This window comes from Protopterus annectens, chromosome 7.part0, assembly GCF_019279795.1.
Source record: "Protopterus annectens isolate FY-2018-M chromosome 7.part0, PAN1.0, whole genome shotgun sequence".
NCBI classification, from domain to species: Eukaryota; Metazoa; Chordata; order Ceratodontiformes; family Protopteridae; genus Protopterus; species Protopterus annectens.
In genome coordinates this window covers 974,522,143-974,540,439 of record NC_056739.1, presented here as the reverse complement: position 1 = coordinate 974,540,439, position 18,297 = coordinate 974,522,143, and the positions used below count along the sequence as shown (strand labels likewise).

At 40.2% G+C, this 18,297-nt stretch overlaps 1 protein-coding gene across 1 annotated transcript in view; it reads left to right on the top strand.

Moving 5' to 3' along the window:
* HYKK (hydroxylysine kinase) overlaps window positions 1–18,297 on the top strand; it is a 331,090-nt gene that overhangs the window by 191,521 nt on the left and 121,272 nt on the right. The window contains exon 3 of the mRNA XM_044077553.1: window positions 387–529. Within this exon, the coding sequence (XP_043933488.1) occupies window positions 387–529 (143 nt within the window). The remainder of the gene's footprint in view (window positions 1–386; window positions 530–18,297) is intronic.

Here is an 18,297-nt window from a genome sequence, read left to right as displayed (position 1 = left end):
CAACACTTAATACTTTCAAGCATGTATTCAAAACCTATCTTTTTGACCTTGCTTGAGGCTCAGCAGTTTGATAATATTTATCTTTTTGTATATGCTTAGCTGTTTTATGCTTTGTAATGGTTCGTAGACTGTATATATTTTGCTTGAATTTTAGTTTAAAATAGCTCTAATTTTTCAGTAAATAAATAGCTTTAAAAGTTTCATAAATGTGCGAATGTTTAGTCCCATCACCTTTAAAACCATTTTTTTTGTGCATAAGAATGTGATTTTATAGCCTGAATTCCTCTGATTTCACTTCTTTTGACTTATGAAAGTAGGGGAACATAAGTGTTCAGAGTATACAAATACTACAATTTCACATTTTACTGAAATGTTTTTTATTTTAGATTATGGCTTTGGTCTCAGGACACATATGGTACGTCTTCTGACATTCCAGCTTGGAACGGAACTTGCAAAATGTCCAATAAATGCCCATACTTTATATGAAGTTGGAAGAATGGCGGCGTTAATTGATAAATCTCTTCATGAGGTAATATGCATTGCATAAAAAGCAAGAGCTTTAGTAACCCTTTTTCTTCACTCTGAAATTTGAAAATAGAATGTCATGTACCAATTAAGATAGAAGTAACGAAACATCTTATCCACTACACAGTAAAGAGTCAGAGTCCTGTATAATTATGATTGTCAGAAAATTTGCAAACTTATTAATATGGTATTCTAGTGCCAGTGTTCATCTCTGAATGTGCTGTTTTATTGTATTGTCATGAAGTCTTTCAAAGAAAACATTCTGTGATTATGCATGTTCACAAAAGGTGTACAGAGCATAACAATGACCTGTCTTTCTGAGTAATTTGTTTCTGTTTTTATGTCTGAATGTTTGTTGTAGCACTCCTTTATGGCTGAAAGCAGAATGCAGTTTTTTGTTTTCATGAGCAGAATGTGCGAAACAGCAGACAGTGAAATAGTACTGACGTTTACTGCCACCCATTCTCTGACAATCCGTTTAATCCCAGTGGATATGCCAGCAGTCAGTGGACATAGGCTTTGAACCTTGTTCTGGGTAGGGTGCTGGTCTATCACTGAATGCGTATGTACATTCACTTATACTCTACGTGCACACCTACAAACTCACAGGCAATTTGGAAGATCACTGGTCAATCTACTGCATGTCTTTGGGATGTAGAAAGAAACAAGAGCTGAGAAAAGCTACGTGGACATGCCAAGTCTGCACAAAAAGCACCCCAGCTAAGAACTGAACCCAAGAACCTCACCTCATGCTGTCAGGCAGCATTGACACTCACTGCACCACTCTGTCACTCTTCCCGATGTCTGCCATTTTGTCGTTTATGTTTTAAACGGTAATCCAACAAGGTACAGACTTCAATTCAGGAGTCGCCAGGGGCTATTGATCTGGTTAGTAACTTGATCAGAGTTGCATAATATGCAGGTAGCTATTGAGGGACTTGAGCCTGACAACATTATCAGCAACTGATAACTTTTAAGTATTTTTTCTTATTTAACTTTAGGAATATTTTGATGAGAAAATTAAAGATGTCAGTGAAGTTCCAGTAGTGTAACTCTTGCAAACAGTTCATGGAAGGAAACAACAGGCGATGAGGCTACACTAACTCAGCTGTAGGGGACTGAGTCAAAGACATTACAGATAGAAAAGTGAAGAGTGGTGATCAGTTTCAGAGTAATTTATGAAAAGGTATGAGGTAATATGAATGAAAGGAGGTGGATGCCACAGGTCATATTGTCAGATGGCTTCAAACTTTAACCAGAGACAGTAGCATATGGCACTATTTCACTGCCTCACCCTAAAGACTGAAAACATCCCCAACAGGAGATTCTTTAACATGTATGATAAAGGACAAAGAGCCTTCATAAAATAAAATCCAATATCACAGACTTTTATGGTAACTAACTAATCCCACCAGACACTCTACTTCCTTGGACTCCCCTGCAAAAGGTCACAGAGAGTGTAGGTGGCAGCTGATGAAATTCTTAGACTGCTTTCCATCATTTCAGTGACTTAACCGTCCTGCTGTGTATGGCTCTCAGAATGTATTGATATGGCATCTTGTTTGTGGATCTATTGCATTTCATCTAACTGGAAGGATGATACAAGAGAAAAAAGTGGTCTCTCTCTTTTAAGAATGGTATCACAAGTCATTTTTCTGAAAAGCTGGGGGAGGGGGATAACTTCTTTCAAGTAGAAAACATAAATGTTTTAAAACATTATAATAAGAAGGTGTTTGAGATAATGTAGAGAGCAAGTGGCCCTTTGCCATGTTAAGAAATGGTGGCACATACAGTCTAAACACTAACAAGTGCAGAGTATATGCTTATGAATGCTAAGAACGTTGAGATGTCCTACATGAACTGCAAAACTGCAGCAGTGATTATTAATAATGCAAGACTATCCCATGTGCATTATGTAATTGCAACTATGCAACTTACTGTCTGGCAGCACATAAAGGAACAGTAGGTTGATAGTGACAGCTTTCGGTTTGTAAAATCACACAGTAATATGTTTAATCTAATTTAATCACCATCATCCCCTTTTTTCTTATTTTTGCTACCTGGGGTCAGGGCATTGCATCAGTTGTCATCATCTCTCTTGATTCAGTGGCCCTCTTCTACTATCTTTGATAATCATGCCTGACTGCCACAAGACTTTTCTGATGCATCTGTCCATCTCTTGGCTGGGCATACTCCTTTCCTTTTGCTTTCTTTCTGTGTCTCCTAAATCATCTTCACCAAATCGTCTTCTGCTTTCCTGCAAATGCCCAAAACAAGGTAATCTGTTCTCTTTGATCTGCAGTTGAGGCTATTTTCTTTTCTGCTTTGATGTTGTAATTACTTCATTTATCCCCCAGTTTGTATCCTACTATCCATTTCTGGCATTTCATCTCCATCACTTCTAGCTCCCTTGACTGCTGAGCTTTCATAGTCAGTCCAGGTTTCTGTGCCATACAGAAATATTGGTTGCACCACTGTTTTATGCACCTTGCTTTTCAACTTCTTTGGAATTCTTCTGTCACACTCCCTAACACTCTGTGCCAGTTGTCCGTAGCACCTCTGATTTTAACTTTGATTTCCTCATTCATACTCCCGTTCTCCTCAACCACCCCTCCCAGATACTTGAATCTATTATCCGATTCTACTTGTTTCCCCTTCTGTCTCAGTTTTTAGCTTCTTCTAATTTCATATGTTTGCTGCTCTGACAATATCTGCATTCATTTTTCATCCCATGTGCCTTCAGTTTTGCATTCCATTCTCCTATTATTTGCTGAAGTTCCTGTTCAGAATCTGCATCTAATGCCATATCTGCATACAGCAGGCTTGTTGATCTGTCTCCTCCAACCTGTTTGCTAGTGTAGTGGATCACCAGTATGAACAGCCGTGGGCTCAAAGCTGAAATCTGATGCACAACACTCTGCGAGATTGAACATTGTTCATCCTTTTCATTGGGTCCTTGTACAAAGCTTACACTAATTCTTTCAAAGTTTCTAGAACTTCAAACCATCACAGGACTGCCCCAGTTGGCTTTCATGGGACCTCGTCACAATCTAGCAGGGCGGCTTTTCAGTGTTTATTTGGTGAAGGTAGAGCAGTGGTTTCTTCAAGTCTAGGAAAAGCAGTTGAACTTGGCTCCACCTTCTTCTCTCCTATCTATCTCACTGTAAGTAAATATCTGGTCAGTTGTGCTACATTATGATCTGAATCCAAACTGTTCATCTCCCATCTTTCTTTCTACTACTCAGGGTAGTTGTTTATACTCAGGATATCTGTTTATATATTACCCTCTGCAGTGTCCACCATTGTGAATACTGCTTTTGTTCTTGTACACTGGCATTAGAATGTGTATTCTCCAATCATCTTGCATATGCTTTTTTCTCTATACCACAATGCAAACCCTCAGGAGCCATTTGTTTACTAACTTATTGAACATCTTGATCATACTTGCCATGATCTCTTCTGTGTCTGCTGCTTTTCCCCACTTCATTTTTCTTAGTGCTGCTCTTTGCTCTGTTAGGATGGATTGTTCTTCATCTTCCATTGTAATCTGTTTATGGGGCAGTACAGCTTCAGTGGGATTTTCTTCTTTCACAACCTCCTGGAAGTACTCTTTTCATGTCCAGTGAACTGGTGAGCAGGTTGTTGCTGGCATCCCTTATGAATAGTGTCTTATGACTATCTTTGTTAGCTTTCTGTCTTTGCCTTGCAACCTTTTAGAATTTCTTTGTGCCCTTTACTGAGGCACTTTCCACAAACTGCTAGATTATCTCTGTTGCCTTGTTCATTGCTACTGTAACTGCTGTCTTAGCCTCTTTGTTGGCTAACTTGTATTCCTTCTTGGCCTGATCCATCTTTTCTGTATCCCACTTTTCCTGCACTTCTTCCTTTTGATACATTCCTGGACTTCTGCATTCCACCACTAGTTTTCTTATGTACATTATTGACTAGGCAGCGTATCTTTATTACAGACTTCACGCACATGGTTTTCAGGTGTTTCTGTTCAGCAACATCAGACATCCAAATGTCCTTTTAAACACTCGGAAGACCCTGCAATACATTAATCTAAGTCTCCCTACTGTACTTTTTTGCCGTTTATCACATGCTCCTTACAGTTTCAGAATTATGTTTTGACATCTTTCATTTTTCTCACTGCTGCACATATGTTAGTCACATATTTTGTGTCTAAGTAGTTTGTCATTTAGATCTACTTTCTAGTTACTAAGTCAAAACGTGTGCTGTGCTTCTCATTTCATGGAAGTAATTAGAAACTGTCATTTAAGAGATTTGTGTATATATTGACTTCCCCACTGTAGTCTGTGAGACTGTGCATCATATAATCCCTGAAGACCCTCTCTCAGCATGTTTTTTTGTGTTAAGGTTCCATGTCATATAATTGTGAACAGCATAAAAGAACGTTAACAAATGCACAGAAGTACAGCTCGGAGTGTGTTAGTATAGTTTGTGATGTAAAATGCTTTCAAGTAGGATTGTGTCTGTGTGGTTTGTTTTCATTTATGTAAATGTATGATTGCTTATGTCGTAAGTGATGGTTTAATAAAGATATTTCTGTAAAAAAAAGGGGAGAGGCAGTAATTGAAAAAATTATGCAATGTTGCCCAGGTTATATGACTTATAGCAGTATAGGTGAAGTATAATGTTTGTTAGTTAATTTAATACAATTTGATTACTTTTGTATAAATGTAAATTTGCCTCTGTCACAAGTGATAATTCAATAAAGGTGTTAAAAAATACTTGTGGGCTTGATATTTTTCCTACTTACAGAAAAAGTTACATAATTTACAGAAAAGAAGATTAAAACTGACAAGTCCAAATAAGTCTGATGACTTTTTTTCAGTGTTAATTGTGTTGGAATCTGCCACTGAAACTGAATTAGAAATCCATCCCTGGGATTCAATAACGCTTACACTAAGTGTACACCATTCTGAGTGAACAGACAACACAGTCATAACTCACACCTTCTTCCTCCTAATTTTAGTTTTCCTACTGATCTTCTTGCATTTTTAAATATTAGCAGGGATTCATAAAGGTTACTGCAAAGTGTACACTGCACTTAGTGTAATCTTTGTGAGTGACTAGAAAGCACAAAAATGTGGTAGGGATGTTCTTGATTATGTACCGTGTACACATACTGTATGCTTTATTGAATCATTCCCCATGCGTCACAGTGAGAAAAAGTAGTCAAATAATAAAACAAAAGAAAATCATACTAGTAAGAAGAATTAAGTGTGCAAAAGGGCAAACTGTACTGTTGAACTGTAGCTTCCACTGCATCTCTGCCCTCATGCAAGGCACAGAGAGACTAAAACTTGACATGATATTTGCAATGACTGTCTTCACTTTGAAAATTTTCCTAAAAGTCAGGAGTTACAGATGTGGCTTGGTAAGAATGGCTGTTAAATATACTAGCAAGAAATCAAATAGTAGGTATGCAGAAGGATTAAATATTATATGCTGAACTGTAACTTTCTCTGTATCTCTCTCTCACGTGAGAGCTTTAAGAGAGCCCAGAACTCTATTGTACTTGACATCTGGTTAAAATATCTAAGATATCTATCTCTGCTGTTGGTTCTGAACATTATCAAACTTCCTGACCTAATTTGTTAACTTAATTCAGACACATATCATATGTTTTACAAATCAGTTTGTGGTTGGAGTACACTTTTTATGTGTTCATCAGTCAATTGCGATACACTGTTCATTCTTCTGTTTTCTGTTTGACTTCTCCCTCAGAGACACAATAGACTTTGGGCACTGTGTGTAATCTACATTAGACAGTTACACATTTAGAAGTGACCATTGCTGCTGCAAACCATTATGCTGTTTTTGATTTCCATGCATATCAATATGCAAGCAGCAGTTTCACTCTGCAGAAGGTGGCACTTATGAGCATGTGTCTGTCGGAATGAGAACTTTGTAAACCCTGTAATAAACATACAGTTTTCTAGTAGCAGGATTAATTAATGGCTCGACCTATTAATTGCTGATTTGCAGCAAATCCAGTGATCTTGCTTGTTTCTGGTTCATCCTCTTCTACTGTCGGGACTGTATCTTCAGATCACAGTCATGCCAGCACCAATACAGATCAAGTTCTATTCTTGCCCATAATTCACTGCTGTCTGCCTTCCTCTCCAGATCTCATTCATCACTGTTCATGGCAGTGCTGACCACAAATTGCCCCAGACTTCATGTGGTTTGAATTAGCTTTTTGGAATTTCTTCTTCAGTTTTTGGATTACCCTGTTAATCTTCAGACCGTTGTCACTTTGGAGTGAATTTTTTTCTCCTTACTGTTGAGAAATTTTCCATTAATATATTTAGTATTGCTTAGTTCTCTACCTCCACTAAACATAAGTTCCATTTTGCATGTGCTACGGTATTTAGTGTAGCTGGAGTTAGGTTAGGTGTTTTTTGCACTGGAGTAGGCCAGTTTTAAGAAATGCATTTCTTGTGGTAACAAACTGCCACCCCAGGGCAGCCATTTGAAATGGGCTGCGTGTTCAGGTGCTTTTTTGTCAAAATTGTGCAGTATTTGTGAAAAGTGCCATAAAAGAAAACTGACTGATCATAAGAACAAGTTAATTCTTGGGCTTGTATTGTTCAGTGATGGGAGTCTGGTTCCTTTCACATCCTCAGATCCCCTTATAAAGAAAGTGAGAAATTTCATACAAATGACAAAAGAAACCTATAGCTTCCTAATTCAAATACCACAATAAGCACTAGAGAAATTTTCTGTCCTCTCCTCTCTGCAGTAGTTCTTCACAGAGAGGGAGGGGAATCATCTGTGGAATATGATGTTCTCAAATTATGGATTAGGATCATTGATGAGCATCTTCCGCCAGCCAAAGGATTGGAGCTCAGCAAGACAGCGAGATTTCCTAGCTGGTGGTGAACTGTCCCAGGCTTCTCATTCCAGGCCTCCCTCTTTCAGTTCTGTTAACTTCTCTAGATTCTTCATGGATATTGTGACAACTGCTCCAGAGCCATGCTGCAGGCCAGTTGGACTTGAGCCTTCTTACATCATCCTCTTAGAGTGGAATAGATCAAGAATGTGCCCTTCCAAGATCCCCCTCTGCTTCACTTTCTTATTGACCCATGTTCCACTACTGATCAGATTGAAGCTGCCCCACTCCCTTCTTGCTCCAATAACAATCCAGTTAATTTCCCCTGGGATGACAGTACCATTTGCATTAAAACCTTTGGTGTCATTGCTTTGGTCCTGATTTTCTTTTGGCCATGGAGGTTAGGCCCTTAGGACTCAGTGCCTATGTCAACACTGATATCCCTTCAGTGCTGAGATCTTTGCATTAACACATTTGTTGTCATTGCTTTGGTCCTGGTTTTCTTTTGGCCATGGAACTTAAGCCCTCAGGACTCAGTGCCGATATCTGATTTCAGTCTTGGAGTCTTTATGGCTGGGAATGCTGATGTTGATTGGAGTAGAGTCCTTCTATGCCTAGGGTCAGTGATGTTACAGTGCATTTTTTGGTATGGCCTGTTGCTGGTCTTTCAGCAGTGGGACTTGCAATCATCCACAGTTTTGAAGCCTTCCTTAGTGCTACTGGCATGGGGGGTCTCCCCAGGGTCCCTGTCCATATGGCTTCTGCTCCTAGGAGAACTTTTCATTGCCAGCATAGCAGTTAAATTTAAATGAGTCATCTGTGAGACTGCTATCTGGAGTCCAAAGCAGAGTCTGACTCGGGGTTTTCTCCTCAGAGCCATCCCATCTAGTATGTAAGGCCAACAGAAGATGCAAGAGGAGATATCAGATTCCCTTCCAGAGTCTCCAGAGGTTGACTTGGATTCAGTGGCCAGGGCTGATTCCCCCTTCTCAACCCTGGATGACTCCTAATTCAGATAGGTTCTCCAAATTATGTCGAATTGGTTGGCCCTAGTATATGTTGTTGGCTTCAATGTTCACGCATGAAGTGGGGCCAAAAGCTGCACGATCAGCACAGGAACATTAGTCAGTTCTGAGGTGGACATCTACCCAACTGCAGAAGTTTCTGGAATAGTCAGGGATTCCATGGCTGACAGACCAGGAGGGAGACAGCATACCCCTCAACCTGGAAACATCAAAAATCTGGACAGAGGTCCATGAAATGTAGATACAACTGGCCAAAAATCTGCATGCTGATTAACATAAAATTTGCATGCATAATTATGTAAACCCCCCCCCCTCAGTAGAATTGTGGGATACTAACATTCAAACACAAATTGAATAGACATAATATTTATGTACTACTAAAACAGCAAACTCTACTCTGGGTAAAAGTGTGCAGCACATACACAAACTGACACTACACAGTAACAGAGGTGCAATATTGTTAGCATCCACACCATGAATATAAATACTGTGGATAAAATATGAAATAATTATTAGTAGCTTACTAACAATTTCAGCAACAAAGCTCACCGGATGGTTAAAATTTTTTACTTTATACTTACAAAAAATTCCTTTGACTTAATATATTCATTATTATTAACAATGAATATACCTATAAAAATTCTAGGGTATTGTGCCTCCCTCAGTAAGAATCACTGCATGTTCTTAGCTTTAAGTAATACAGTTTCAAAAGTCCTCATGCAAGCTAACATTACATTGCATTTTCTTATTCATTATGCTATTGATATGAAAATTAACTTATATACTATATTTCCTAACTATTGTCATATACATATACACATGCATGTGCACGCGCGCACACACACACACACACACACACACACACACACACACACACACATATATATATATATATATATATATATATATATATATATATATATATATAAAATTTCTCACCATATTAAAAGTCCCCAAATGTCTGCATCAGAAATTATGTACAAAATGTGTAAGTCTTCCATCATAATGCAAACTGTAAAGCATGGGGGGAGTATACAGTACTCTATTTAAATCAAATCAAACACTTCTCTTAGAATATTGTAAATATTTCAGAGCAGAAGTGATAAGTTAGTGTAACTCATGGCTTTTCTTGGCCTGGTCACATTACCCTAAATCGAAGAAAGCCAAGGCTGAGTTAGGTATAACAAATGAAAGCATTTCTAAATACCTAAGAAATTAATGTTCCTTTTACTCTTTCATCTGACAAGGAACACAGTCAGGCTAAGTGCCATTCAGAAAAGGATGCAGCGCCCATTAAAATTACAAGGGTCAAGCCAGACTTCTGGAATCTGGTTCCATTATGTATACTTCTAGTTAATGATTACACTGCTGCCATCTTGTGAGCCTGATGGGGATGTGTGAACCAAGCTGCATTTGTTATATATCTAACTGCACAGTTGAGTCATAACAGTAGTAATGGCGTTGAATAATATCACTGTGTCAGTACTAGGCACAGCATCACCTCGATCACATAAAGCTAAACGATGTAACGATCAGTAACTATGTAACAGTCGTCACCTCACTCATGTGACTGCTGTGAATGAAATGACAAAAGCCAATTTTCATTACTCTCAAAAAGGAATTGCAGATACGTCACTGCTGTCATCACTACAATAAGACATATCAGTTAGTTATTATGAAGGAAGAAAAAGCACATTTGTTTAAAAAGAGTAAAGTAATACTAAATTGAAACTGACTAAAATGAAGTAATCACTGCAAAACTAGATAAGCTGTAAGAGTTTTAAATGCTAGCCAACAGAGAGAAACGTACTGTGATCTAACAACATCTAAAGAAAAAAATGTGTAGCATTACAAAACAAAATGCAGCCTCTGCATTCCATTTTCATCTTAAATCCAAATTGTATTGGCTTTTATTAGTACGTATACCTATTTTAATGTACATATAAAATTATCCTTTTCTTAAAAAAGAAAATGATTTAACTTGGGAAGGGAAGGAAGCAACCTTTCCTAGCATGTTTCTGGGCTGCACATATTTGGGAGTAAAGTGACAACATGTTTGTAGGGCTAGAGTCTTCAGTGTTTAGACTTCCTAGTTTATGCAATGACAGCTACACAAATGCTGAGCAGATTCCATGCTGCTTTTTTCATGCTCTGTTGATTTTGCAACCTAAAGTCTCCCCAAAGAAAGTTAGGTAGCAGAGATTATTTGCTGTCTAACCTACCTGCTCCCTGACAGTTACCTACAGCACAATGGCACATTTACCTCTGAATCTCTTTGATCTCACTTAGAACTTTGCCTTTTGACTTCTAAAGATTTGCTGAACTTCAGGTCAGAGATATATTATTCTGATCAGCATATTAGCTAACATTTCTATTTTCTCTGAAATTGCACATGCAGATTAAGATGCTGATAATATGTCTTAAAGTACCTTGTTTTAATTCCACAACTTTGTTTTTAATCTTCAAGTCCTCCTTTACTACAACTACATCATCAGACCATGCAAAGCGGTGGTGCAGTTGCACTTAGAAAGTTAATAGATCAACAACATACTTTCCATCATGGTGCATTTTCTAAAGAATAAGATGTAAGAGACTAATGCTTGCTCATCACTAACTGTGACTGACTGACTATAATCCTTAGTGATTTTATTTACCAGACAGTAAAAAAATAAATAAATAAATAAATAACTTTTACCCAAACGTTTGGAAAGATGATAAGTTCTTCCACAGTCATAAGACTGCTTCATCAGGTGCTAGTTATTTGTTTTTTACCAAAGTTTAAGCCATGCTGATAGCTTACTTTTTCTTTTCCTCTTCAACAAACTAACAAGTTTCACCCTTTTTGTTTTACAAAATGTTGTGCAGACTTCTCTCATGCTTGTCCTTCTAGATTGCAAAGAAAGTACACCCATTCATGACCAACTATTAACTTCTACAGCCCAGCATCGTGCTGTGCACATCCAGGTCAGTCAGAATGTCATCAGTGTCGTATCCAAGCAAAAACGATAACACCTAACTAACTGACACATTCAGATTTCTCCTCCTTAAAGGACAGTAACGGGATACTGTTATTAAATGCTGAACTTCTCTGCCCGTTTTCTCCCCACTTACCGTCCCTGCTATGAATAAACAACAATGCAGCATTATAATATTTTAAATCAACTGTTTCTCTCCACTAGAACAGTACCTTACTGTACTGTAGTGGTTGTACTTTCAAAAACTTTTATCCCGCCCTGGAAAAGCTTGCTGAAGTCTCCAATTCACTGATGTCATCAAGGCCACTGAATACAGGTAGTTTTCTGGCCAATTCCATCCCCAAACCGACATCACCACAACTGTCCTAAAAAACACCCATGCTGTAATGTCACAGCTCCTTGGTCCTTCCCCTACCCATACAGAAACTAAAGGCTAGAACAAGGAAACAGTATGAGTCAAGTCTCCTGCTGTGTGCTGTCAATCACAGCAGGTAACAGCTCAAATTACTATTAGCACTTGACAGCTAGGGAAGTTAGGTGAGAAGGAGGATGGGAGATGAGTGAAAGTAGGTACAATTCAGGCTTCAAAAAGACTGTATTTTAGCCATTCTAAAAAGAAGCAGCAGCAAAAAGCATGTTGAAAGTCTGTTCTGTGGCATTTGCATTGTTTGTGTTTTAAGTAGTCATTGAATGGCATGAAATGTTACTTAAAACTAACTAACTGCAAGACAACAGTGTATGCATGTAAAATCAATGCAGTGACAGGAACTTTAGGAAGAAAAAGGCCTGTGTGATGTAATTTTGTTACAGACATTAACTGCATTTTGGGATTGTAAGAGGCAGACTAAACAATCAGAATTATTTCAAGATGTCAGACTTCACATGGGCAGACTCAGAAATTACATACAAAAATATATAAAAACCTGTAAATAGTCCCAGAGTGGTGTTAAAATGTAGGAAACACCAAACCATGATGAAATAAACATGTTTTTGAGTTTGTGGGCGCACTTCTCCTTTAAGCGGGGAGGCGAACTCATATGCTATTTGTATCTATTCAGAGGACTCGCCTTTTTCGACTAGTTTAGACCAGTATACAGGCATTGCTGTATTCTGGGCTGTGGTGTAGTTCCTGTGTTGTCCATTACCTTACTTGGATAAAAGGAAGTTTCTTTGCTCACCAGTGGGAGTGGGGAGCCTTGAGCAGCCTACCTATCCTTGGGGGAAGTGACCTCAGCACAAGAAGCTGTTAGTAATTGGTTGTTTGGGACCATTCCTAGCTCTTTTGTAGTTCACTGCTTAAAATCCGCCTCTGGGCATTTTTTTCTGGCTATACTGCTCAGACAAGCTCCACGTGGGTTTACAGAGTGGTCCTAGCAGCAAGGAACTCGGCGACTACCTTCTGGATTTAAGTATCTTTGCTTTTTCATTGAAAATAGCTTCTGCTGCTTACTTTAAACTAGCCTGAACTGTTTTTACTGATTACTGCATTTATTTTAAAAATTGCACTTAAAGTTACATTTAGTCGAATTTAGTTGAAAGTTTGCTTGTTTGTTTAATTGAACTGTGGAGGCTGCCCACTAAAGTGTGCTAGCCTGTGTAACTAATTTATCACTGTCTCTGCATTTTCTGTGTATTTCTGCAAAAAAAAACAAAAAAACAAAAAATAATCCTTGTTTTCCCGCCTTTTTCGACTAGTTTAGACCAGTATACAGGCATTGCTGTATTCTGGGCTGTGGTGTAGTTCCTGTGTTGTCCATTACCTTACTTGGATAAAAGGAAGTTTCTTTGCTCACCAGTGGGAGTGGGGAGCCTTGAGCAGCCTACCTATCCTTGGGGGACGTGACCTCAGCACAAGAAGCTGTTAGTAATTGGTTGTTTGGGACCATTCCTAGCTCTTTTGCAGTTCACTGCTTAAAATCCGCCTTTAAATGCGCATAGCGCCGGTTAAACAAGGTTAAACTTTTCTGGCTCCGCCAAGTCTGCTCTTCAATTTTTCCCTTAGAACTGTTTTACTTGCAATCTAAACAGCCTATACTCTATCTGAAAAGCTCAGCACTTGCTCCTAAAGCATTTTGTATACAGGTAAAGCACTCTTAAACAAACGAAAAGTACTTCATTCACCTAAATTCTGTTGAGTACCCATTTCCCTATAGGTCCTTTCTGACTCAGTTACACAGCAATCTTTTCACTATTTCTAGCATGTCGAAGGGTCAGTTGCTAGCGTCCTCTCCTGTTCAGCTGGTGAATCTGGGAATCTTGAGGCAATGTTACAATTGCCTCATGTACACAGACAACCCTCTCCTCCTCCCAACAAATACAAATATATAGAGATGCAACTATATAGCCAAACTGGAGGCTGAGCTCTCTCAATTCAGTACTGTCAAGACCAGTCAGGAGGAGAAGGTAACCACGCACACCACAAACCCAGTCTCACATAGAACTATCACAACTGCAAACCAAACACATAAACACACAAAAACATACTCGGCGCTGATTAAAAATCTACCAAAACAACAGAGGCCTCCAAAGCAGACACCCAAGCAACCACCACCTCAAGACATAGCAAATGCAACACATAGTTCACAAAGTCAGTGTGCTAAACAGTCACAGCCCTTAAGGCCAAACAACATGCCAGACACACTTGTAATAGGTGACTCCATAGTCAGGCACATTGGCGTCCCGCTCACCAGACTGAACAAGGAGAGGGTCACAGTAAGCTGCCTGTCGGGAGCTAGAATCCGCCACATAACACAAGCACTCAGGTCACTCCACAGCAAGTACAAATATGACTCAGTCATTGTACATGCAGATGTGAACGACCTGAGACGTACCTCCCTGGACTACATGAAAAGAGACATAGAGGAGCTCTCTGATTATGTAGCCCAGGCCGGTATGACCCTGACCCTGAGCAGCATCTTACCCTCACCAAGAATGATGCCACAGTACAAAGACAAAATGATCAGTTTTAACAATTGGCTTAATTACTGGTGTCATTCTAAGGGGATCCAGTGTCTGTCTGCTTGGGATGACATGCTTGACAAGCCACGCTGCTTCGTAAGGGATGGTTTGTACCTGTCACCCCTGGGCTTCCGGATATTGGCCAAGGCTCTTGCCACCCCATAGTGCCTTTTTAGGCAAGGCTCAAATGACAAACCTACCTCCTAGAAAACACAAGTGGAAAAAACTAAGGGTAATGCTGCTCAATGCCAGAAGTCTAAACCTCAAGATGCAGCTCGAAGCCCTCCTCAGTATGGAGAACATCGATGTCTGTGCAGTGACTGAAACCTGGTTCAAGGCTCCTGAGAGCACTCCAGCACTATCAGGTTTTACCTCATATCATGCTTTCCGGCCCCAAAACTTGGACAGAACCACAAAAGGAGGGGGAGTATCCATTTTCATCAAAGATACCCACACCTCCAGCATCGGAGACTATCCAGGTGCAGCTAACCATAGGCAAAACTGCCTTACAGTTTGTAGCATGCTACAGACGACCCTCTCAAAATCAGGAACCCCACACAGCCTTCCTGAAGACACTGGAGAGTATGAATGTCTCTCCAAATACCATCATTTTGGGAGACTTCAACTACCCAAACATAGACTGGGAACATTACTCAAGCCCCAACACTCTAGCCCAAAGGTTCTTAGAATTCATAAACTCAAATGCAATGGAACAATTAGTCACCATTCCCACAAGAGGAGACAATATACTAGACCTGATCATCACAAACATGGGGACAAAATGCTCCACACCGGAAGTACATCCCTCTTTGGTAAGATCAGACCATAAATTAATCTCACTGGAAATCCACATCCCGCCCCACCCCCTGCAAGACCACAGTGAAGAACTTCTCAAAAGCAAACTTCACACTTCTTAAGACTGAAGTGGTATCTTTCAAGGCCCCTGGGCCAGTGGAAACCACAACCCACACTGCTGATTCCTTTGCAAATGCCTTCTAGGGGCACCTTCAAGAATGCATGGATCATGCAATCCCAAATAAAACCAAGACCCATTCCCCCAAAGGCAGGCGACCAGTCTGGTGGACCCCAGCCATAAACAAACTTTACAACAGAAGGAGGAAGCTACTACATGACAGAGCAAAATCCCTAAAAGGAAAGGCATCTCTGATCAGTACTAGCAAAAAACTACGATCACTCATAAAATCATCCAAGGCCAACTTTGAGAGAAAAATCGCAAATGACACAAAAGACAATCACAAGGCCTTCTTTAGCTATGTTAGAAACCTGGGTGGAAACTCCCAGATATGCTCAGAGTTAGTCCAAAATGACACAAAATACACTGAACCCACTGACATTGCCAACATTCTGGCAGACAGGTTCAGTGCAAATTTCTCCTCCCTCCCCCAAAGGAGAAATAACTATCCCAGCAGAGTGTAGCCTCCCTAACTTCTCAGATGCCCAGGTGAGACGCGCCCTCTCTAAAGCTAAAAACACAGCATCAATGGGACCGGATGGTGTCCCGGGCTGTGTGCTACATGAACTCAAGAGGAACTAAACCCACACATAAGGCTGCTGTTTAATCTTAGCCTTACCACAGGATCACTCAAAGAGTGGCGCGGCAACAGTGGTCCCACTTCACAAAGGCGATGCTTCTACGGACCCTGAAAATTACCGCCCCATAAGCCTGACGAACCTGGTCTGCAAAGCTATGGAGAGGATCATTATGGAACTCATAAACAAAGACATTGGGGACCTACAGACATTGGATCCTACCCAATTTGGCTTTGTCAAGGGCAGATCCTGCCTTCTGAACTTTTTTGAAACAGTCACTAAGGCCATTGATGAGGGTAAGGCAGTTCACACAGCCTACCTTGACCTTGCAAAAGCCTTTGACACAATACCCCACTCGGGCATCATAGACAAACTCACCAGCTTAAATGTAAGCCCATATGTCACAAGATGGGTTGCAAACTGGCTCAAGGACAGAACCCACAGGGTCAGAGTTGCTGGAGCTATGTCAGACTCTAAGCCAGTCACAAGCGGTGTCCCACAGGGCTCAGTCCTGGGACCCCTCTTGTTCGGCATTTATTTTTCTGAGGTACAGGCAAACATAGGAGGATTGTGGCTGACAAAGTTTGCAGATGACTGCAAACTGGGCGCCATAATTGATACTCCAGCGGACACAAACATCCTTCAGAGAGGCCTCATAGAAACGGATAATTGGTGCCAGAGCCATGGCCTTAAGCTAAACGCCAAAAATGTATAGTCATACCCTTTGGGAAAAACAAGGTACCGACAAATTACCACATAGGCGGTAATCCATTAAGTACGGAAGAGGTAATCAGGGACCTAGGGACCCAGGTTGACAGTAACCTCTCATTTGACACTCACATTGCCAAAGTGGTTAGGAAGACCTTCTATATTGCCCACCTTATCATGAAGGGTTTCACATCTAGATCAAGAGAGGTCATTGTGCCCCTGTACTCTTCTCTTATCAGGCCAATGATTGAGTACAATGCCCCATTTGGGATGTATCTCACCCGACACCTGCAGCAGTTGGAAAGACCCCAAAAGTTCCTCACCAAGAGGATTAAGGGTCTTAAACATATGTCATATGCTGCCCGACTGAAAAAACTCCAGCTCTATTCAGTCGCATACCGCCTACTCAGAGGTGATCTGTGCCTGACGTACAAGGCCATGTCCAATCCTGAATTAATGGACATGCTCCACCTCAGAAAATCCAAATCCATCAGAGCCACGAGAACAAGTGACTTAAACCTCAACACAGAAATAAATAGAACGTGCTGGAGGGACAGATTCATAACCCAGAGGCTCCCTACACTCTGGAACAGAATCCCAGTCCATGTTAGGCAGAGCCCCTCACTGACTCTATTCAAGAGAAATCGCAACGAGTGGATGGGAGATCGTAGGTTTACCCCGGGGGGTCATCTCTTTGTCACTACTAGACAGAGGCATAGTAAACTAAACCCTGAAAGGGCGTAGTATTCTCATCCTAAGGGGTGGTGTAAGCCACATACACTCTGGCTAGGCTTATAAATGCCCTAGGGCAGATAGCCTAGTACGAACCTATGAACCTATGAACCTATGACTCCGCACTAAACTGAAGACAGTTAAAACTGTTTGCCAATTGCGAAATAGAATGGAAACCAAAATAAAACTGGCATGCCGGACTTACTGATTGCTGTTTTAATTAACCATTGTGAAGTGTACTGTGACCCTATAGATACAAGCTCAAGCAGGGCTTTTGCATTCTCTGCACTCAGACCTGCAGACCTTCCTTATTAACCCTGCATTTCTCTTCACCTTAATTGTTTTTAACATTTAAATAGAACGGACATCAATTTAACAAACTGTAACAAGCAACATCGGTTATTTCTAATGTTGAGGGTGTATTTAAAGCAAGGGCAATAACCAGTTATTTACTGTGATAAGCAGACAGTTACAGATATAACCATTTTCTTTATCTTAAGGGACTTCACACGCTTTTTAATCTATGGTGGTCACTTGTCTTGATATAAATATAATCTATTTGCAAGGTCAAAAAGTAGTTGCAATTTGCATTTCATCTGTATTATTGATGCAGTCATGCAGACAGTTTCTATTAGGCAATAACTTATGGCATACATAACGTTCTTTTTTTTTTGTATCCTTTTTTACCTACCTTGAACTCAAGCCACCAGAGAAAGTAAATTTTCTCATCCTGGTAGTACAGACCAGACTCTGTACTGCAGTCAGCAGAAGTACTACCAGTTCTGCACAAATCTGGGCCTTTCCTTTTAGGTTATGGATCTAACTACAGAATGCCTTGTGGTTGTCCATTGTTGAGGAAGCTAATTTGGACTCATAGTTTGCTTTTGAGGACTTCACAAGAAGTCTTATTTGCTTGTTTAAGCTGAGGAGGGAGAGTTTTTAGTTTAGGAGGGCTCGCTCCCTC